We start from the raw sequence: 24,496 nt of genomic DNA, 5'->3' as shown, positions 1-24,496 counted from the left end.
TATTGTGCGAAATAGGTAATTGATTTAGGCGTAAATGGTGAGGTATTCTCTTATATATAAGGTTTTTATCATGTAGATAAAATGCAACAATTTTGTAGTACAACCTATATTATGCTCATTTTATTTATGTCTTTCATTTCACGGCATTTCAGTTGTCAGGAACGAAAATGATGCTCCGGCACAGACTATAAAATTGTATTGTTTTGCACTGCATTGTAATATATTGTAATGCATTTTATTGCACTGCACTGAGATTGCATTGTATTGCATCAAAAGGAGCGGTGGTGGTGGGGGGGTAGGAAAGTTATGTCGACAACTCTGTTGCACGCATGTTCAAGCACCATCAGGCAGGCAACGTCTGCCTTGAGGGTGACGAGAGATACAAGCAGTGTGCCAAGAATGTGATTCAATCAACAAAGGCTGGCAGTCTTGCAGGTAGAGTCGACCTCAGCTAACTCACCAGACACCAATTCTTCCACAGAATGTTACACCTACTGCGTCTGACGACAAGGTGTCAGTTAACTGACGTGGCTTGTCAACCGTTTACGAATCAAGCTGGCTTGAGTGCCAGACAATGCACACAAGATTGTGATCGAGGGCAAGAGCCAGTCGAAGGTTCACAATAGCCAGTCTGTAGCGAGCAACGACAGGCAAACAATACACGACATGTCATCGTAGTTCATCAAGCTGTCGTGTTGCCACCGAGGTGAACAGTAGGCATTAGAGCGGTGAGTGAAGACACTGAAATGCTATTTATTCACATCTACTCTCAAGAAAGACTCGGCTGTTACGTAGATGTAGTCCCAGACGTAAAATGACTTAGAAAAAGAGAATACTGAGAAGACTATGACATATATGTTGGTGTGGGAGCTACTGGCATAGTACCTTCCAGGAGAGGAGGAGAGTTCAAGGTGGGGGTTATAATGATACGGGAAGGACGGTGGTCAGAGGGCGAGGTAATGACGGTCATAGATCAGGGGATGAACGGGCGCGGGAGGAGGAGGAGGAGGTCTCAATCTTGGCCACTATGGGACGAGCTAGGGAGGCCGGGTGACACGACAGAAAACCTAGGACCTTCCTGCTGGTGCCGGAGAGTCCAGAGGGCGGCAGACAGAGCAATCAGACTGCTGACGTTGGCTGAGTCCTACAGACTACTGCTGACGCTGGCTGACACCTACAGACGGCTGCTGACGCTGGCTGACCCCCCACAGACTACTGCCGACGCTGGCCTACCTCTACAGACTAGTGCTGACGCTGGCTGACCCCTGGAGACCTCTAATGATCGAGGATTCGCGGCGATCGCGTAGCTGACTCAGGAGTGTGTGGGATTACTGGAGGAGGACGAGGGGAGAGCGACGGCTGACAGTCATGAGGGGACGACAACAATACCTGGAGATGACCGAGGGTAGAATGATGGATGAGAGGCGTGAGGGGACACAGTCTGGCAGGATGAGGTACGGGAGGACCAGACGACCATTGTGAGGGGACATAGTCTGGCATGATGAGGTACAGGAGGAACAGACGACCGCAGCATGTATCCCCAGCATGTATCCCCAGCATGTATCCCCAGCATGTATCCCCAGCATGTATCCTCAGCATGTATCCCCAGCATGTATCCCCAGCATGTATCCCCAGCATGTATCCCCAGCATGTATCCTCAGCACGTATTCCCAACATGTATCCTCAGCATGTATCCCCAGCATGTATCCCCAGCATGTATCCCCAGCATGTATCCCCAGCATGTATCCCCAGCATGTATCCCCAGCATGTATCCTCAGCATGTATCCTCAGCATGTATCCCCAGCATGTATCCTCAGCATGTATCCCCAGCATGTATCCCCAGCATGTATCCCCAGCATGTATCCCCAGCATGTATCCTCAGCATGTATCCTCAGCATGTATCCCCAGCATGTATCCTCAGCATGTATCCCCAGCATGTATCCCCAGCATGTATCCCCAGCATGTATCCCCAGCATGTATCCCCAGCATGTATCCTCAGCATGTATCCTCAGCATGTATCCCCAGCATGTATCCCCAGCATGTATCCTCAGCATGTATCCTCAGCATGTATCCCCAGCATGTATCCTCAGCATGTATCCCCAGCATGTATCCCCAGCATGTATCCCCAGCATGTATCCCCAGCATGTATCCTCAGCATGTATCCTCAGCATGTATCCCCAGCATGTATCCCCAGCATGTATCCCCAGCATGTATCCTCAGCATGTATCCTCAGCATGTATCCCCAGCATGCATCAGTAACCCCCGGTTGTCCGGGTCGTCTGAGGGAAGCAATACCATTCCCTGTGGCTCAGGTGACGGTTGCTGCAGGTGCGTTGTGCTGGATATTGTGCGGCGGAGGAGGGGAGAGTGGTCGTGGGAGGGGAGGAACCTACTGGGGGAGGGGAGAGTGGTCGTGGGAGGGGAGGAACCTGCTGGGGGAGGGGAGAGTGGTCGTGGGAGGGGAGGAACCTACTGGGGGAGGGGAGAGTGGTCGTGGGAGGGGAGGAACCTGGTGGGGGGAGTGGAGCGTGGAGGAAAATTGAAGGACAGAATTGGAGGGAAAGTATTGTGGCGGAGGAACACCAGGAGCCCTGGTGAGTCAGGAGGATGTTGGGGTGAGGATGCTACGGTGATAATGAAGGAGAGTTGGTGGTGTATATGAGAGAAGGTGAGAATTTTGTGGACAAGATGGTGCACCAGGGATGGAACGAGAATGTAAACCACGAGATGAAGACGAGTGCAGAGGGAGAGCTGTGGGTTTACTGAAGAAGGAGAAGGGACTAACTTATCCCTTGTATCCATTTCGCAATCAAGCTCTTATCATACTGATAACAGTTACCTTCTTCAACCTGACCTACATACAGTGGACTATCATTCTTATCATTTCTGGAGTAAATGTAATGCTTGAGTTCTGTGATATAAGGAGCTCATACCTTGGAAAGTCAGATAACAGGAGACTTGATAATGTCTGCAATAACAATATCTGATAACGCTTGAAATACGTGGGTCAGACGCTGTTCACGAAATTTTTCGGAGCCACAGGAAAACTTCCTCACATTCCTCACATTCTGCTTGGTATTTTGAGGGCCGGCAGCTCTGCTCGCTGACGACGACACCTGACGTGTGATCCAGTCATGTGTGTCAAGAAGTGTAACGCATCGCGTTATGTAACATCTGGGTAACATTCGACAAAATTTATAGTGATAGTATTTCAGCTTAACTGTATCTATTTATATGTTGTTTACTCCATTAAGAACTAAAATATAGAGTCCAATATATCCATTTTCTTTGTCAAATTATAATTCAGGCTTTATAGGGCTAATGGGATATGAGAAATAAATCTGCTGTAGGACATTAATAGTATCTTAATTCTTACCTTAATCTTAATATATGGAGGCAGGGCAATAAAGCGAGAGGGCTACTCTAGGATGGAGAGTCGAGTTGGAAAAGGCAGATGTAAATGAGGCTTAGCAAGGAGGGCGAATTTAGCGGCTCAAAACACCATGACTCATAACGGGAAGGTAGATTTTGCTGTTGATGTCCCGTTTACTAGGGAAACCTTCAATAGGGACACTCAAGCTGCGTGTGTGTGTGTGAGGGAGAGAGAGAGAGAGAGAGAGAGAGAGAGAGAGAGAGAGAGAGAGAGAGAGAGAGAGAGAGAGAGAGAGAGAGAGAGAGAGAGAGAGAGAGAGAGAGGAGAAAGTTTACTGCATAAAGAAATGTTTCTGTCAAGAGAGTTAACATATGGCGGGAAATTCTCTCGTTGGTGGGTAATTCTTTTAGTCTATAGGGAGACATTTTAATGAGGAGAGGAAAATAATGGGGAAGAAAAAGTAATGTTGAGGCCAGTTAGAATGGGGACGAAGATCTATTATGGAGAAAGTTACGGTGGAGAGAAAAGTTTGTAATAGGAGGGAGTTTGTGACCAAGATACGTAGAGATGAGAAAAGTTAGACCAGAGAATGAGACATGATTGGAAGCAAGTCATGGTGGGTAATGAGCAGTAACTGAAGAGAAGTTGTATACTTGTGAAGAGAAAGTAATATACGACAGAGGGAGGGACGGGTGAGGCAGTTGGACAGGAGCTGTGGAACTGATGGACATATGTAGATGGAGTGGTATCTTCCATCATGAAGGAAATACATCACAGTTTTGAGAACAAAAGAAGGCATTATGAAGGAAGGAAAAATGTAAATATTCAGTTTTTGTTATATTTTGGTATATTTTTTTGACCTTAGCTATAACCTGTGACTGAGACTTTGACTTACTTATTTCAGTTTATTCATCAGTTGATTTCCAGTGTCCAGATACATATATGTGTCGTCACATGTCTCTGGTCACATGTCGGATCCCAGGATATTATGACCACTCTATGACTATACTGCCGTAACTTAGATTCAGTGAACAAAATTTAGATATCAGTTGATGCTCTCATGTAGCTTGAGAACCGTTGACGAATGATAATCTCATACGTTCATGAGACATAGTTTGAAGACACAAGAAACGTTTGGTGATCTCACGTAAGTTGGTGTAAAATAACGTAAAGGAATTAAAAGGTTTAGAAACAAACGCTCGAGAAAATAAGGTTTGAAGCTGGCACTGCGATAGGACCCCATTTTCCTACACAGGGAGATAAGCGCGTTGGTTTACAGCTTGGTCCTTCCACAGCTCAGGCGCCTCACCGTACATAAAACAGTTGCCATTAATGAGAACATCGCTGGAAAAGAAAAAAAAAACATTTCCGTAAAAACGTCCGAGTTTGGGGCAGTGTATTGACGTTGAAGAAACAAGGATCACGAAATGAATATTCGTCATCTAGAATTCTTAAAGCTTGATATCTATATAAAGAGATGATTCTCATATCGTTAATGATAAGATTCAGAATACATTTCCATTTTTCTTACTTGCAATACTTGATCGCCAGTTAGCCACTGGCTAATGTAGACATAACACGTCAAAACAATTAGACCTTGTAGACGTCCTAATTATCCTTCCCCCCGAAATTAAACATCATTTTCCGTCCGCAATACAGGGGGTAGTTAGTGTAATGACATACATTCAGACGAAGTAATTTATTTCGCACATGAAAGACGATATTGTTCGCCTGTTGGAGCTGGGATATCATGCGGTATCAATTGGTCTTGTGATTAGTTTCGTGCCGATAAGAATGTGTCAACTTCGACGTTGGGAGAGTAAAACTACTAGTTAGTGTCCTACTGATTACAGGTGGAGGAATTCAGCTGAGCATTGAAGCGGATGAATGACCACTGCCTTCATCTTGCCCCGACCTCGTCCCTCATTGGGAGGAAAAATGAAGTGTTCCATTCCCACAGTCCTTCTATGCTATGCCTCAAGGTTTCATCCCAGTCCTTCTTCTTTGTCCTTACACAACTTCATTCATTCTTCTTTTTGCTGGTACTTCATTCGTTCTCCCTCAACTTCGTTCGTTCTTTCTCTCAGTCCTTCTATCTTGTCCTTCCACCGCTCTTCCCTCTCTGTGTCTCTTCCACTTCTCATTGCTTCTCCCTCACTCCGGCCTTCCTCTCTATCTAACATGCATTCCTTTTTCTTCTTTTTTTTTTAGCTTACCCTTATCCTTGAGATCCTTTCATATTCTTTTTCTTTTTTTCTTCTTTCTTCAGTTGACCTTACTCTTCTGTCTTCCATTTCTTTCTTTTTTTCCTTACTCTACCTCCTCTTGCCACTCCATATTTTGTTTCTTTATCATCTTCCTTCTCATCAATCCTTCAGTTCTCCTCCCTTGTTCTCCATCTAGTTTTCCATCCTTACCCTTCATCCTCTCCTTCCTCCTATCTCTTCCTTCCTACGCTCCTTCCTTCTATCCTCCATCTCTCCCACTCCTTTCCTCTTACTCTGTCTCAGAACCTGTGACAAATCGCCCTCATACCAACATCACCAGACGTAAAGAAACTGAACTGTCTCGCACACATTATTTCTATTTTTTCCTCCCAAGATTCCAAATATTCACACGGTCGCTGACGAGTCCATTCAGATATTCAGAGAGCAGTAAATGACCTCGTCAAAAACCAGTGAGCAAAGAAATTCCCAGGAAAACATAAGGAAGAGACAGGAATATATTAGATCCTGTTGGTGCATGGTATGCATGGTGGCCACACTGAGCCTGCTGGTGCATGGTATGCATGGTGGCCACACTGAGCCTGCTGGTGCATGGTATGCATGGTGGCCACACTGAGCCTGCTAGTGCATGGGATGCATGGTGGCCACACTGAGCCTGCTGGTGCATGGTATGCACGGTGGCCACACTGAGCCTGCTGGTGCATGTGATGCATGGTGGCCACACTGAGCCTGCTGGTGCATGGTATGCATGGTGGCTACACTGAACCTGTTGGTGCATGGTATGCATGGTGGCCACACTGAGCCTGCTGGTGCATGGGATGCATGATGGCCACACTGAGCCTGCTGGTGCATGGTATGCATGGTGGCCACACTGAGCCTGCTGGTGCATGTGATGCATGGTGGCCACACTGAGCCTGCTGGTGCATGGTATGCATGGTGGCCACACTGAGCCTGCTGGTGCATGTGATGCATGGTGGCCACACTGAGCCTGCTGGTGCATGGGATGCATGATGGCCACACTGAGCCTGCTGGTGCATGGTATGCATGGTGGCCACACTGAGCCTGCTGGTGCATGGGATGCATGATGGCCACACTGAGCCTGCTGGTGCATGGTATGCATGGTAGCCACATTGAGCCTATTCGTGCATAGTATGTATGCATGGTAGCCACATTGAGCCTATTCGTGCATAGCATGTATGCATGGTGGCCACATTGAGCCTATTCGTGCATAGCATGTATGCATGGTGGCCACATTAAATGTTAGTTACAGGGTAGAGGGAGAAAGACTGTAATGCAATGTTTCACCAAATAATGTTTTTTGTTCTTTGTATCGGCCTACAGAGTAATACAGGATATTCTTATTGTTATTATACTCTCAGTAAAGTTGTTCTGATGCTACAAACCTGTAGAGATATGACATCACACTGAACTATCATTACTTGTGGTGATTATCTTAAGAACTTTATTCTATGTTAATCAGTGAACATATAAGACAGGATTCGAATGATACTCTGTCTCAAGTAGGAAGAGTTCTTTAATAATGAATAGTTTAGAATAAATACATCTTCGACAATAGTGAGAGCGAGGCATCACTGTGATATTAGACCCATGTCAGTGAGATGCCAACATCATGGTGTCCTTCAGCCCAACAGATAAACTCAGGATGTGAACCGTAATGAAATGTTTCATGTCACCAGAGCTTCCCGAACCAACATGCGACAAATAAACCCGTCTGTGTGCCCGCCCCACATCCCATTGCTCCAAGTAATGCCGACAGGTCCATACCATCACGGTAGAAAATGAAATGCTGGCGGGAATATTCACGGCAACCCGTTTTCTTGGATGTGATGCATTACGAACTACATACCACTGAAAATATCTTAAACTATGATTCAAATATGACGTTATCCAATTCTTCCATACCCTCTGTCAGGGAACAGAACCCGCCATCATAGAAATGTTCCTGGGTTGGATGGCCATCTTGAGACGCTGAAATAGAAAGCTGGATATTCTTTCTTCTTTGGCTGATTTCACAGTGCAATAGCGAAGGTCATCAAGACCATGAGAGGGGCTCTTTTCCTTAGGTTTCGAAGCCTTGAAACGAAATAATTTAAGACCCTGAAATATTTACCCATTTGCCATTCCTGACCACAGATGTATCAGCCAAATTATGATTCACCACTTACATGCCCATTTTCTAGCTAACTTTAGGCTGCTTGCTACTCCCGTCAGGCCTGAGGACCCGATATTCTTTAGCAAATGGGCTGTTGGAAGAAGGACTTCCTGAGACCCATTGATGCTGCTGTCATGTATCTTGCAGAATTTCTTAAAGTTCATAGCAATGGAGCCATTACTTAGGAACATATGCGTAGGATCAGTAAGTCACATGTGGTTCTACTTGGTATGTGTCCTCACCACATGGTACTAGAATACGTCCCCATTCAGTTTACCCAGCACGTATCAGTAACCACTCATGAACTGGGTCACCAGCGGGAGGTGGAAGCCTCTCCCTGGCTTAGGTGATGGACGGTACAACTTCGCCAGTGGTGGATATTGAGTGTTTCTGGCTGGTTTCTGGAGGAGACAGATGAGCACCCAGCCCTCAGAAGCAGGGATCAGAGACACGAGAGAATGAAGGACAATCGGTGGGTTTTGGCTGGTGGGGAGGAGAAAGAGAGATGTATGCAGGGTAAGCTGGGGTGAAAGACGAGGGAGATTTTAGAGAAGAATTGGGAGGATTTTTGGAGGCAGGAGTGCAAGGTAAAGGTAAATGTGGTAGAGAATAAATATGGTGAGGAATAAAAGACGAGAATGTTGAAGTGTTGTGTATCTTAAGGTATGATAACTGGAGAACGAATCTGGATTACGAACAAAAGTTTAAACTAAAAAAGCAAATGTACAGGAGCAAAATTTGTGGATGTATGACCCAGAAATATTTCTTTTTCTTTCAATATTGGTCAATTCATCAAACTCCCAGGCCGCTAGAAGACATTAAATTCTGTATTCTTGTAAACATACTTTATACTAGACTCATCCTTCTTCAGTATATTATAATGGGCAGTGGGATGGGACACAGTAACAATGGAGTTGTGGGAAGGAAGGCGCCTCACGTCTTGGGAAAGACTGTGGGTGGACATGAGAGGGAGACTCAGCCCTACCAAGTCTTGCTATTAAAGTCTCGAGAACAAATTTTCTCTGGGCTTAATAACCTGCGTTCGTTTAGTCGTGACACTGCAAGTTAAGCGGCAGACTCATTGACGCTAATTAATTACTTCAAACTTCATGGGAGGAAAATTGGGGAATATCACAGAAGGAGGGCAAGAGTTTACGTATCATATTCAAGATGAAGTACAAGAGCGTGAGTCAGTGAGGAATAGAGAGAGAGAGAGAAAGAGAGAGACGGAGAAAGAGAGAAGAGAAAGAATATGTCAAGTATAATGAGATGCTAAGGAGGAGCCATTAGCTCATGTAGCAAATTTTCTGTCAAGAGGCAACAGTGACACTGAAGTATAACCTTACAGCAGGTGAGGTAACATTTCCCTACAGAGGTTCACGTTTAACACAGGAGTTAATGAGGAAGGACACGTAATGGAGAGGCATGTAAAGAGGAGGGGAGGTTGCAAAGGCACTTGAAGAACGTATAGGAATAGGGCTTTGTGATGCAAATGGAGACAGACGAGGGAGTCGTACAGTCGTATGGAAGGAGACAATGTATTGAAACGCATATGGCAAAGCTGCTGATAGGGAGGTGGCTGTGACGGAAGGTGCAATTTATGGTAGTTAGACAGATGGGTTTAGTGGACGGGAGATGTGGTTGCCTGGAGCTGCTGATGGAGAGGGCATGTTACTGGGATGGTAGTTGTGATGGAGGGAGATATACTGAAGGGGGAGATGGGTCTGGCAGGGATTTGTCGTGATGGGGAACGTTGTACATGTCTCATCTTCTCTGAAATCTGTTGCTGTTGAAGATTAACAAACGCAACTTAATTCATGGTTGAAGCTTACCAATTGCAGCTTAATATGTGGTTAAGACTTACTATACGTAACATAATACATGATTTAAACTTACGAAATATAGATATCATGGAGGAAGCTTACCAAACGTAGCTAATTCATGGTTAAAACATACTATAGATAGCTGAAACATGATGGAAGCTTACTAAACGTAGCTTATTCATGGTTAAATCTTACAGTACATAAGTGAAACAGCTAAAGCTTGTTCAACATAGCAGCATTCATGGATGAAGCTTAATAAAGCATAAGCTGAAATCGTGTGGTCTATAGTATGCTGTGGATGCCGCAGCAGTACGGTATACTAGCACACGTAGACCTGAATTTCGTTGAAAGATTCTGAAATCTGTTATCGAATCTTCGAAATGCGCTTTCAAACTTTTCTCGCGAATCACAACACAGGATTATCAATTCCTGGTTGATAAAGACACAACATATTCTGAGTAAGTCACCACAAGGGAAGGCTTAACCTTGTTTCCATGAAGTAATCTAATTTCCTCTCCACAGTGCCAAGGGTAATTTGGTGTAATCTAATGAAATTCAGACGATTATTATCGTTTTTCTCTCTTCCGAGGTTTTTAATCATGGGGAAAAAAATGTGTTATTTTCCTGATGGAACTCAGTTTCATACGATTATACAACCGTTTACGGAACGTTCCTCATAGAGTATGTGGATGTCCAGCCCTGAACTTGTGGGTTTATCTCTGCATGAAACTAAAGTAAGGGACGAGAAGAAACCAGATTGTCACCTGAGCGAACACTGTCCACTCTGGTCTTAACCCAAGACTCATGTGTGGTAGAGAAGGCTAATATCTTCTCTCAATCTTCCTTCTTCTATGCCTCTTCTCACTCCTCTCTTCTTGTTCTTCCATATCTCCCCTCCTGTCTTTATTGTCTGTTTTTCCTCGGCCTCTTGAAAGCGCTCCTCCTCAATGTATAACTTCAGACAATTTTCTTGTCTATCCTTCCGTCCTTCTTCTTTGTCTCTTCTCCAAATTTTATCAATTGCACTTCCTCCAAACCTCCTTTCTTGTACTTATCCTCTTCTTTGTCCCTCCTCCAATCGTCCTACATTATTTTTCCTTCAGTCTATCCTCATAATCTTTCCTCCTTTATCTCCTCTTTCTTCTTCTATCATTTCCTCCCTCATCCACCATTCTTCTTTCAAACTGTCCCACCATTATCATTCTTTGTCCATTCTCTAGTCTTTCTTTTTCGTGTCTAATTGCATCACTGCCACTCCTCCTGGCTGGCTAGCTATTGTCTCAGAGTCTCTGATAAGTTGTCGTAAGCGCTTGCTAGACGTAAGAAGAAAATTTAGTGATCTTTAAGACGAAAAATTACTGCTCATTGCAAATATCAAGCGAAGCCTTCGTGGTGTTACCAAAGGTGATAGTCATAAAAAAGAAAACATTTTAGAGAGAGAGAGAGAGAGAGAGAGAGAGAGAGAGAGAGAGAGAGAGAGAGAGAGAGAGAGAGAGAGAGAGAGAGAGAGAGAGAGAGAGAGAGAGAGAGAGAGAGAGAGAGAATCGTTAGAAAAAAGAAATGACTTGATATTTACTCACTAACGCGTAAGACAAGCCCGACCCGAATATAATCTTGAATTCACGTGTCGGTGGCGAGGATGTCAGGCGACTGGACTGATCAGTTTATATGTGGAGGCAGCTGGGAGGGGAATGTCTGCAACTCCTCTGATACACATCCTCCCTGATGGTTCTCAGTGCAGCGATACATTATTCATCTCGTCAGGGAACTGTTTAGAAAGATGGTCTCTTAGCGTCATGGTTAGGTTAAGTCATCAGGCCTTAGTATCATATACATAATCTTATCAAAATCTGTTGCTACACTACAAAGAAAAGTGTTAATTGATTGATATAGAGATTCACCTTATCCCAAGGATTGTAGAAATTATATAGATTCATTACAAATACATTTAAGATCACGCTTCCGAAGATATAGAGATAATCCTTTCCTTAGAATCGTCATGAAACAAGATACAGCAGAATAGAATATATTTCTGTGTAGGTTGCCTTAACATTTTCCAATACATCTTGTATTGAGATGCTCATATTTTAGAACAGACGTGGGTAAAGCAAGTAATTTCACGATCAAGCAACTTCTGTGAACAGACCACTGAACACTGGTTGTCTGTGAGGACTACATCCTGGAGGAGACAAGGTTTCCCTTCCTACAGCTGCAGGAAAGGTCCTTCAGGTACCTCAGTAGTGATGGTCTGTCGCAGTCACCTGAACGCTGAACTGTCCGACAAAAGCAGATAGTTTCTGAATTCCTCCTTTTTTTGTCATCACTAATCTCAGTACCCATCATTCAGTGTTACAAGCCCCCGTGTATAACCTTGATGAGGCAATAGTAAGTCTTATCAATAATTCACGTTCCTCACTGCACCTAGTGGCTCCCTCCCTCCCCACACGCTGACGACCACGTCAGCAGCATAGAACTAGGGTGCCAGCCACTGTTGTGCTGTCCAGTTAGTGTGGGAGGATTTCAATTACAGTGGAAATGGCCTCAGCCGCTGTTAAATGGCTCAAGCCGCAGCTGAAAGGTTTCATTTAAAGAACTGCCACAGTCAGATGACACTGGCCATTGTCCCCCAGTTGTCCCAGTTATTGCAGGAGGGGTCCAGTCACAGTTGGGATGGCACGAGACTGGATCGATAAGTCTAAAGCAATTCCCCAGAAGAGCCCAGGAAACTGTGGGAAAGACCCAGTTTCCGCGAAAGTGTATCAACAACTATTGCGAAAAAGCCACCAGTCTCTTGGGAATGTTGCCACTCTGGAAATGTCCTCAGTTTCTGGCTACACTTTCAGCCATGGTAGGAGAGTTCCACTCACTGTTTAGAGGGAGAACAAAGATGTGTAGAGATGAGTGAAGCCAGTATGAGGAGGATGCCCTACCCACCGTGTGAACAGGCTCATTCCTATGAGGGAAGACGACACCACAATGAGGTCCTCGAACCATGTAACATGATTCCTTCTCCCGTGTGCCTCGATGGCACTACATACACATTGAAGCGATCGAAGCCAGACTTGGAAGGCTGTAGCCCTTGTGGGAGATTCTTTATCACTATGGATATACATCTGCAGGACAGCTCCAGACCTTGTAGGAGGATCGTATAACCTGTATTGTAGGATCCATGCCTTTGTATGGTAGTGTCCTTTCCACTTACAAAATCTTCCGACTAAACTGGGAGGATCTTAGTGGGAAAGTCCGGGTCAGTCGCACTTAATGTAGGAAAGTCTCAGGAGCTGAGTGGTTATAAAAAGCTTCTGGATGATGAGAGCTGGTCATGGTCACTGTATACGACGGTCCCGTCCATTATGAGGTCGTGTCGTAGAAAATTGACAATCAGTAAGGAAAGGTGATAGGAAAATGATCCTATTGGTCTCTGAAGCCCTAATTACCACTGAGGGACAGCGACCTTTGACCTTAACTGGATCAACAATGACAAGACAACATAGATTATGGTCTACCACACTCACTGCTTGCATCTGTTGCTGTAAAATAGTTCGTAAGGTCATCACTTATTCAATCAAGAGATCCTCTTCCCTTTAACAAAGCTGCTACATCCGGTTGCTGAGACATTTCAAGGTGCTTCAGAAACACTATAACTAACGGATCAGTTCCAAGGTAACATTTTCTCTAACAACTGTGGATGAGAACGATGCAATCCTTCAGCGAAAGTTGTGGATTCTTCCAAAACTCTGACTCGAGAATTACTTGTGTTGGATATTGGAAAAAGTTGACGTGTGAGTCGGGGAACTGTCGTCAGTCTTGTTGAGAACTTCGTCTTCACATCAGTGACCCAAGACTGGAACTCGTGGAGGACTTCTGGCCGCAGGATTGGCTAATCTAGGACGCAGCTTCCAACTCCTGCCTTACCGACTTAATGAACAATACATAATACACACACACATACACATATATATATATATATATATATATATATAACATACAAACCTCCAACAGCCAGGATCGAACCCGGGACCCCTGTGCAAGAGGCAGGCATCTAACCGCTAGGCTATGGGCCCACAGCCTAGCGGTTACATGCCTGCCTCTTGCACAGGGGTCCCGGGTTCGATCCTGGCTGTTGGAGGTTTGTATGTTCTATGAAGGTGCGTGTTCATATGCACTTTATTCGTATACATATATATAAATATATATACGTATATATACAGTGTGTGTTTTGTGTGCGAAGTTTTTCCATGAAGATGTAGCCAATGAAGAGGAAACAACAATAAGTGACGAAAAATGCCAGGTGTATATGTTTATTCAGCTGTCATACGGGATATTACTTATGCAAATGATTTTGTGTTTTGAAAATTGATGAAGTAATTACTGTCACCCTGACCTCGCTGAGCTTATTATGTGGGATTTTGCTTGTAATGTCACTGCAGCTTCCCCATGTTAGGGTACAATTGTGTTAATGTCTGTGTGTCCGTCTAATACAGAAACATATAAACATACAAATAAATAAAGAACGGCTTATTGAATTCAAAGAGCCATTCGGTCGAAAATACATCGGTGAGGAATTAGTAAATTAGGGGATCATAACAGCTAGTAGTTAATCAATTACAAGGAAGCTTAAGATGCGTCTACGCTTTGGATAAGCACAAGAATGAAGTCTATCTACACAACACAGGTCAAAGTTTGTGGTGCATTATACTTCAAGTGATGATTCTATGGATACTATGTGATGCTATGTTACATATTGGTTGAACTGCAGTAGTGTTGTGTTGACATACGTTATGTATTTGATGGTAAACATTATGTGATATAAAGTTACATACTGGTTGAAGTACAGGGATACTGTGTTGACATATATACTGTGTATTTAATTGTGAGCAATAAGTAAAAAATATTATTTTTTTTCACGTTGGTTGCGTTACAGTAATATAGCTGTTGACATACACATAACGAAGGGAAACTAAACTGTTTGCTTAGCTGTTCACTCGTTCATGGATTGTTTATGGCATACATAGTGGTTGGCATAGGACAGTTCCTGCGTCTGTACGAGCAGTGGTTGGTGCGAGGTGGTTGTGTGCGGCGGACGCCGGTCAGGCGATCGACCCATGTAGGAAATTTATGTAGTGGCTGTGGTCAGGTGGGTCACAACCTCGAAGGTCACGGGAGTGTGTGGATCGTCGTTGACAATGAGGTGAATGCAGCTCCAACACAGTCCTCTCGGGTGAGTTACCAGTTCGCTAGTTCACTGTTAGAATGATCTAATTTGTATGTCTATTTCAAAATCAAATTCGCTGGAGGTAGATACCCGTGTGTGATGATGGTAGTTCTAATCAGGCATAATCCAAGCTAAGGGGGGTGGGTGGTGGTTGCGGGGTTGGGGCGGGGGGAGGGAGAGGGAGTGAGTGAGGGAGGTCAGGTCGACATGTTTACCTGCAGGCGGCCAGGGAGCGCCACTGACACACGTCTTACCTCATCGAGGGTTGGATGTGTGTGTGTGTGTGTGTGTGTGTGTGTGTATGACATTTTAGTACCCTCCGTAACACCTCAGTCGTTGAGACATGTCCCTCACCCATCACCAGGGCCGCCTACACCAACCACAACACCTCCACTCCCACTCCCTCACTATCTACACTTCCTGATCGTCGACCCCCTCCTTATACCACACAGTCACCCTCTCCCCTACACGAGCAGTGTTCACTAAGGGCCTATCATTCTGAACCTATCATTACCCTCAGCACTTTCACTGTACTTTAAAGTCCCTCTCTTAATGATAAATAGCTTACACGCCTGAGAACTAACTACAGTACAGCTGGTCTTAACTTTGGCTTTACAATGAATATAATCATGCTTTCTCGTACAAATGATCTTTCCCATTGTGTTTTGAGAAAATTCTTTAGTTACCCTCCTTTTTTGTATAATAACCCATGCTAAGTATTCGCTAATTTTTACGTCATTTACTCGTTAATGTTACGAAGAAATAATTGTATATGACATCCCCTTCTGTTGATGATTGCAGAAATTAGATCACTCATGTGTTTCATTGCAGTATTAACCTCACATTTCATCATAGTAATTCATTCTCTGGTTTAACAGTTTGAAAAAAATGTAATTAGTATTTGAAATATATTCTCTTATTTTTTCTTCTGCACTATTTTGACATTATCTCCCTTTTCAATATGGTGAATTATTTTCCATGATCATAATCTTTCCTTCAGGAAGTAATCCCTAAAAAGAGGAATCTGTCATTTGTAAAAAGTGCTGTAGTGGTTTATAGATTTTTTGTTTGTCGTGGAAGTAATTACTGATGTAAATGATTTTGCATTTGGCGAACCAGTCATGTTATTACTGCTGTCCTCCTCCCACCAGACGCATTATGTGGGATTGTCGTATGAATGTTCATCGGCTTTACTGTATCCTGGTTATGACGTGTTGGTCGTAATTATCATTTGTACGTTGTGGGAAGAGCGCTTCACACTCGTTGCTCGAGTCTCTTAACCTTGTGTATATATACCACATCTTTATTTCAATGCACGTGCGCTCACACATACACAGTGAAAAAAGGAAAGTGAAAGGGGCACTAGAGATGACCAAGGCATAATTCTAATGCAGATATAGTGATGTGTATGAAAAGTGCGGTGAGGATGTAAAGAAACAGAGATGGGATGAAAGATGGTAAAAATTCGGAATGTCAAATTGCTTACAAAATCAGCGAGTGTGTGAGGGAGGTGGGATGAATGTCATGGAGAATTACTTCCATTAGAAGAGCTGGGGAAACTATAAGGGCTGAGGGAATTAGAAGAGCTGGGGACGCTAGAATGGCTAGGGAAACTAGATGGGTTGGGTAAACTAGGAAAGGTTTGGGGAAACGAGAAGGGTTAGGAAACCAGAAGGGCTGAGGTGGGTAAGGGAAAGGCTGGTAATCTCCCTGGAGCAGAACCAAGTGTGTGATGGTGGCGTGGTGGTCGTGGATGGAGTGTTGGGCAGGCAGGATGTGGGAGCTTCACTGGAGTGAGGCCAGAGTGCTGGAGGGTTGGGTCGATGATGAGGTGATCATGCCCTTGTAGAGGGGCAGACGTGTTAACATACGAGTACTGGGATTAATTTGAGATTAATTTATTAAGCCGCAAGGGGGGGAGGGGGGAAGAATTATGTGGCACAGATCAATGAAGTTGGAAAGATTACAGGTAATTTGTTGATAGATGAACAAGGTAGATTTATCGAGGACTAGGGTTGTAACGCATCAAATATTGACGGGAAGAATAACTGTAGGGACGGTGCTGGAATAACAAAGCCTCTGTGAAGCATTGATGGAACTGCCAAAAAGCGTGAGACACAGTAGGGGCCGCGGAGTTTGTGGAATATTGATGAAGTCGTGGAAAGCTGCAAGGTTTTACTGTGAGGGAGAGAGAGAGAGAGAGAGAGAGAGAGAGAGAGAGAGAGAGAGAGAGAGAGAGAGAGAGAGAGAGAGTAGGTTATCATATCGACAGGACCTCTGCAGTAATAAGCAATCTGGCTGAAGGTTAGGGTGGGTGAGACAGGAGTGTACTGTACCCTAGAGGGTGTTTAATCTCTTCATGGCGGGAGCTGTGAGGAAGGTGCTAGCAGGAATACAGGGAGAGGGATAACATTAGAATACCATGAAAGAGAGAGTGGCATGTGAGGGGTGCAGCTGTATGCTGATGACACTGTGTTAATGGTGCAGACGGGAAAAATTACGGTAAGAGAATCAGGAAAGGGGATGCAAACATATTCAGGTATGATTACCGTCCCTTTGGCAACTCATTTAAGTAGGTCAAGAAGATCAGCGGTCTTAGGATCGAACCCCGTGGTACGCCACTCATGGCTTTAACCCATTTCAAGTAAGGTTCCATTGGTATACGCTCTTTTTACTTTTTTCATCCAAGGTAATTGTCTATCTGCCGAAGTGATCTCTCCCCCTATTCTCGCCCGAAGATCCAACTTCTTTAACAATCTCGTATATGGTTGTACACTGTCCTAGCTCTCTAATGGTCTAGGCACACAATCATCTCATCCTTCTCTTTTCTCTAATGCGGAATCTCACGCTTTCATTGATGTCTAAGAGAGATTTTACCTATGACCTCCTTATCCTATAACCGTGTTGTTTCTCGGCTCAAAAGACGTCTCCTTTGCAATTCGCTTTTGAAGATCTTTTCATTGTTTTGCGGACGACACGCGTCAGAGAGATTGATACGGAGTGCAACGAAGTTTCCTGATCTCCATTCTGAAATATGACGATGCTCTTTTCCATTCCCTTAACATTACGACCTCCTCCAGTGACAGAGTGTTCAACATTGACTGTCTGTTTGTCTGTCTGTTTCTTCTGTCTGTGTCTATATCATCTCCTCCCGTCTGACGCGCTGTTTAGTAATACATATCCTTCTTTCCCAACAGATGGATGGAGCGGCTGTGACATTAAGCGACGCAGGACTGACCTGGTGACCTGTGGGCACCCCTCACCCCTTGGTGACCCAGTGGTGACCCTGTGGTGACATCATCACCTCCCTCCTGGACACCTGGTCACGTCAGGACCTGGTGAGAACCCCTGGGCACGAGGCAGTAGCCAGCCAGCTGGTGACTGAGGCCAGATGACCAGGTTCCTGCACCTCACACTGCTCCACCTTCTCCATGCCTGGCGCCACTCCCAGGGTGCAGCAGCCCTACCAGGTCAGTGGTCTCCTACCACACTGCCTCTACCACACTACCAATACCATACTGCCTCTAACACACTACCAATACCACACTGCCTCTACCACACTACCAATACCACACTGACTCTACTACACTACCACTACCACACTGCCTCTACCACACTACCACTACCACACTGCCTCTACCACACTACCACTACCACACTGCCTCTACCATACTACCACTACCACTTTGCCTCTACAACACTACCACTAACACACTACCTCTACCTCGCTATCACAGCCACAATATCTTTACCTCGCTACCACTACTACACTGCTTCTTCACTATCGCTACCACACTGTAAATCTCTCATCATCATCACCACACTACCACTTAGATAGTTAACTAACACCCTACTAGTCACACGCTACCAGCACAATCAAATACCACACAACCTAGCTACACACATACTACATAATTTGTACAAACCACAGAGTACTTCTGTGTCTGACACAATGAGATCTGACACTTCAAAATCTATTTGAAATTCTTTTTTTTTTTTTTTTTAGAAATGAGTGCAGAGTATTTTTGACGTATATACAATTTTTATGAATACCTCAGCCAGAGCTGTTGGTACAGAAGAGGCTCAGAATGCTCCTGTGATAAATATAGCAGTTGTTGTTTGTTGTCGTTCTAGCATCATATTTTGCACAGCCTCTTTGATTCTCATCCGGACTAAGTCTTGCTCCCTACGTGCATTATAATTATTTCAGAAAAGAGAGAAAAAAATATCCGGATTTTTATGAAACAAATGTTATATCTGTGGCAGATTTTGTCGTGGGTGTTTACAGGAATGGGGAGAATTGTTGTGGGTGTTAACAGAACTGGGGAGAATTGTCGTGGGTGTTAAGAGAGCTAGGGAAAATTCCCTGTAAAATGATTCTCATTCAGCATCCAGGCCAGATCTCTCTCCACCATCTCCCCTCATATTTCCCGACCATAGTCCTCTCTTCATCCCTCTCCTCTCGTTCCTCTTCTCCCAGTAAAGTCTGCAGGAAGTACACAGATAAAGAAATAGTTGAACTGATGAATAGATAAATGAAAATGATATACGTAATGTTGCACTTAGGATGAAAGAGAAGGTTTTTTTGTTATCAGATCCCAGTTACTGCAGACCAATACTACCATGGAGTTATCGCAAACTCGCGTTGTGAATGTTTACCCCCGTAGCAATAAGCATAGCTGGCGCGCTTTTGACGATCAAATCTCTTTTCCGGGGGCAAAAATGCTGCTCTGAGGTACTGTTACCTACGACCTTAATCCAGAATTCTGGAAATGTTGGCCACCTTTCCATAAACAACCATGACGAGATAGAGTTCTCGAACATAGCGTTAGTGAACGTGTTCTGGCCGTCCCTACCATGGCGAGGCCAAGCAAGTGTTACGAAGGATCTCGTGAGCAAAGAAGAATTAGATCCTTTAGCACAACAGCAGGAGGCGCTGCACCACACAGTGTTGAGACTAACAACATCGACAACACTGGAGGTTTACTGCCCTACACCACAGAGTGTTGAGACTAACAACAGTGACAACACTGGAGGCTCACTGCCCTACACCACACAGTGTTGAGACTAACAACAGTGACAACACTGGAGGTTTACTGCCCTACAGGAGTGATGATGACTGATGGTGGATGTTGGGGGTGATGTATAGATGGGGAGATTATACGAGAGGACAAGCTTATGACAGGATTAACTACATCTAATATCCATTCCGAGTTTGCTCTTTCTAACCAGAGCTGGTGGAGAAGGGCGTACACCACCCCACCTCGTCTCCCCCTCAACCGACTCTGTTGCCTGTCAGAGCAACACCGTCTGTGCTCCAGCATCTTACGTTGGCGTCGTTACCTATGGAATGTATCGCTAAGATGAGATGCTCATACGGGTCTGTTGGTAATGAAGAGTATTACAGATATTCATATCTTGACTGATTTCCTCTCGAGTTTCCTTCTGATGACCTTCAGAGAAAAACATCTACCAGGTGATAATGTGACGATAGATAAACAGAAGAAATATTTCATTTATTAAAAGGAAAGATAAAGTTAGATCTGATCTAGATTGACGAGCACTCACTCATTTCTGTATCGCTAGAAAAGGAAAAAGACGATTAAAAACGATATTCCAATCTAATAAGTTTCCAAGGACAAAATCATTTGCCTCGAAAACAAATTGGTGAGTGAAGTTATTCTATGAATATGACAACTCATACCAATCAATATGATCTCAGATATCACACGAAGAGGAGCAAATCTGCCTCAGTGATGAGGACGCCTTCACTAAATACTATATGACCCAACAAGCTTGGGAGAAAACTGATAGTATCACTATGATCAAAGACCAAAGTTTGGTTCTAATCTTCACGAAGTATGGCCTCCAGTGGCCTGACCATAGAGATGTGAGGACGCCGTGCGCCTGTGTTCACTCCCAGCCAAGTTAACGCAACTCGTGGGAGTCAGGAAGTCCTCGAGTGACCTCCCTGAAGATCAGAAGCCGAGTGGTGGTCCAGAGGTCCACACTTGACACGCCAGAGAGCAAGGACCTCCTTCCCTCCTCCCCTCACAGGACTGGCTACGAAGCCCGCCCCCCAAGACCTCTAGAAATACATGGGTCTTCTCACACAACAAGGATGTGGTCTGCTAGTAGCTCTAAGATCCTGTCTGCCCATAACCTCGTAGACTAAAGACCCTCACAAGACCTAATAGAAGGAAGCGAATCCTCCCTTTGACCCGCCAGAGAGCCGCCCGCCTCCGGAGACGAGGTGGAGAGTTGGGTTAAGTAATTAGGTCGCCTGCGGCTGAGACGGTGTCTGGAGTGTGTGGCCTGAGGTTCAGCGTCTCTCGTCCTGCCTCACCAGTTAACGGTGGATGGAGGGGGGGTTCTGTCCAGGTAGCCACTACACACTTATTAGTAGGGTTAATCTGGCCAGCCACTACGGTATCTAAAACTCAAACTGAGTTTCAAAAGATCGTTTTCTGACCTATCTTCTGCTTATATACCTGTTGTTCATTACGGATATTATAACCGCAGGTCTTAAGGTAAGAAATGATTCTGACAGATGTTACTTACCAGAACAATTATATATATTATCAGAATAATTACTAATGGAGTTATGGATAATTTCCTGGTAATTGTCGAATAACAGCACTTCCTCTCAGTGGGTTAAAGCATCATTGTGTTCCCTGTTGCTCGTTTAGCTTGTTGTTATGAGAGTGTTCGGCGTAGATCAGCCAGACCATTGGTTGGTATTTCATCACAGGATAATGACTCCTTCACCCACTGGTTATTGAACCAGGATCTGGTGGAGACCAGAACTTGTGTCCTTCTGTTGTGATTGTTGCTGCTGCAGAGCAGACATATGGGTTATATATCCAGAAACCTTGTGGCCATACCCTGGTGCAGGATATCCCCATCACTCATACATATCAAAATGAATAATCATGAATACATCCATTACACTTAAGACAACACCCCCTGCCACGTTTTCTATACATCTCGTTCTGAATATAAAGGTACTACGTAAAAACTACGACTGCAACGTGAGTTGACCTGAGTGGATCTCTTCCACTTTGCCTTTGGCAGTGAGAAATGGGGAACAGAAACATGGTTTCCAAACTTCACAGACGCGACATATGTATATACAGTAATTTTCCAGCCTTCTGAACGCTAAAGAATTTCATATCAAATCCTCAGATGCACACGACAAATATTCAGTCCACTTTTGAGTGTAAAATTGTAAGAGAAATGCCAAATTGTGTTTATCAACTCACTGCATATTACTGAAGAGTTTGATAAGTTTAGAATCCAATTTGTGATATAAAAGGTTATTCAATGTAATATGAAAGTGTAGTATAAACATGCTAGTGAATATAATGCAATTTTATCATCCACAATTCACTTTATCTCTTTTATCTTCTCTCTTCTAAGCAAACAGCGTGTGACCTAGCATTTTCTGTTCCCTTCGTTAATATCCTGACACCCCAGTGCCTGCTCCCTTCGTCAGCATCCAGCACTCTCTGTTCCCTTTGTCAGTGTTCTCACACTCCCTTCGTCAGTATCCTGACTCTGCAGTGTCTCTTCCCTTCTTCAGCGTTCCTGAACCAACACCTCCTGACACTGTACTGTCTCTTCCCTTCTTCAGCGTTCCTGAACCAACACCTCCTGACCCTGTACTGTTTCTTCCCTTCGTCAGTGTTCCCGAGCTTGCTGCCGCCGACGACAACGACGCAGGTGGGTCCCCCAGCCGAAGAGGTGACTGTGTACCCGCCTCCAGCCACCGTGTTCACACAGCAGAACAATACAGAGCTGAGGTCCCAGGTGGGCACCACAGCTGTGCTCCACTGCGTCGCCCACAACGTTGGCGAAAATACCGTAAGTGGCTAACAACAACTTTCATGATTACCCATTGATTACTCATTGATTACCTATATGCGTGTATAGGGAGGGAACTTTTACACTCGTAGCGCCCTACTGATTATCCCATTATATTCATCATGCAGGTATTTTGAGTCGTTCATTGATGCTCTCATTTACTTCCTGTACAGTTCGGCTGCTGAAAAAAAAAGTGTTTCCCTTATCTCTATACCTCTGCATAACTTCTGGTTGTGTCCTCTTCTGGACTCTTTTCTGATATCGAAGAACTGGTTTATGTTAAGTCGTCCTAGCGACAATGAAATCTATATTTCAGTATCATGTCTCCTCTCATTCTTCTTTCTTACGAAGGGGGCAGACCTAGGCATTCCTCCTCTCTATGTGATCCACTGTGATCAGGTCTGGAAGCAGTCTTCTTCAAGGTTTTCTTTGGGTATTTCCAGCAGTTTTATATGGCTGCCCAGGTAACGACCCTTATAATATCCCTGGATACCAATGGAACTTGGTAGATCTGCCTGAGGATATGTGTAATATATATATATATATATATATATATATATATATATATATATATATATATATATATATATATATATATATATATATATATATATATATGTACAGTACTTCTTGGCTTAGGTATAACCCAGTCAGGATATAGTGAATGGGTAAGTGTGAGACAGAGGGAAATCCCGCACTATTGTTAGAGCTGTGAGAGTAATTTTTTAACCAGGAACCCTCAGGTCAACACGAATTAAATGGAAATGTGAGCACTGGAGGGACGAAAAATGAAAGCACATTTTAGGTGGTTCTGGCCACAGTTTTCCCCGGCAAAAGTTTTGACACAGTGGGTTTAAAACTGCAGTGCCCAGTGCCCTCAGAGCAGTCGTTTTTTGCTGCCACCAAATGACAAAAAATCGTTAGAGTAAACTTAGATAACAGAACAGAAGATAGCAGAATGGAAGATAACAGAATGGAAAATAAGATAATGGAAGATAAAAGAATGGAGGGCAAGCGGAGCAGTACATAAGAGAATGGGATGTAACAGAATAGGAGATAACACAACGAGTGATAACAGAACGGGAGATAACACACCGGGTGATAACAGAACGGGAGATAGCGAAATTCAAGGAATAACGGATACCGTAACTCTCGATTTCTTGATAAACGAATAAGACTTGAACTTTTCTTTCCAAGAATGTAGGTAAATCTTTCTTTTTTCTTACGTCGTTTCCTGATACAAGATAAACCCCCTTGAAAAGTGTAGATTCGGTAAAACTGTTATTTCAGCTTCCAACGCTTCTGTAAGTGCATCACCACTTTAGTCCAGCCAATGTCAAATTCTGTTAAAGCAGGGTGTCTGTTGCTTGCTGGGGGAGGATATCAAACGCCAGTGATAATGTATCAATCCAATTGTAAGTGAAAATGGGTTGACTATACGAACAAATCTCTCAGTATAGTAGCAAAAGATTTTGCTATCATTTTTCGTGTACATTTTGGTCATGATGCGTATTGCTTCTTCAAGGTTTTGGACCAACGTGAAACATAAGAATTCACAATGACGGACTGAAACGTCTGTTTCAACACGGATTCGAAGTCTGTTTGTTATCATCCGCAGTTTCATGTACAACCCGGAATGAAGTAATAAAAGACAACAGGAAGGAAACTGGTAGAGGAACACAGGAGCTACAGGCCAGGTCATGTTCAGGGAGTGACCTGGGAACGAGTTCCAGGTCATGGTCAGGTAGTGACCTGGGAGCGAGTTCCAGGTCATCGTCAGGTAGTGACCTGGGAGCGAGTTCCAGGTCATGGTCAGGTAGTGAC

The 24,496-nt window shown here is 44.1% G+C and overlaps 1 protein-coding gene across 2 annotated transcripts in view; it reads left to right on the top strand.

Moving 5' to 3' along the window:
• LOC139749232 (neural cell adhesion molecule 2-like) overlaps window positions 1–24,496 on the top strand; it is a 64,151-nt gene that overhangs the window by 17,781 nt on the left and 21,874 nt on the right. Inside the window, exons 1-3 of one of the 2 annotated variants that reach the window (XM_071662944.1) lie at window positions 14,656–14,815; window positions 18,007–18,279; window positions 22,494–22,672. In XM_071662944.1, coding sequence (XP_071519045.1) covers window positions 18,201–18,279; window positions 22,494–22,672 — 258 coding nt within the window. In that variant the 5' untranslated portion in view covers window positions 14,656–14,815; window positions 18,007–18,200. Of the gene's footprint in view, window positions 1–14,655; window positions 14,816–18,006; window positions 18,280–22,493; window positions 22,673–24,496 lie in introns of those variants that run through there. The other variant, XM_071662945.1, reaches the window with a different exon arrangement.

The sequence above is a fragment of the Panulirus ornatus genome, chromosome 6, assembly GCF_036320965.1.
Source record: "Panulirus ornatus isolate Po-2019 chromosome 6, ASM3632096v1, whole genome shotgun sequence".
Taxonomy (NCBI): Eukaryota; Metazoa; Arthropoda; class Malacostraca; order Decapoda; family Palinuridae; genus Panulirus; species Panulirus ornatus.
This window is presented reverse-complemented; position numbering and strand designations above follow the sequence as displayed.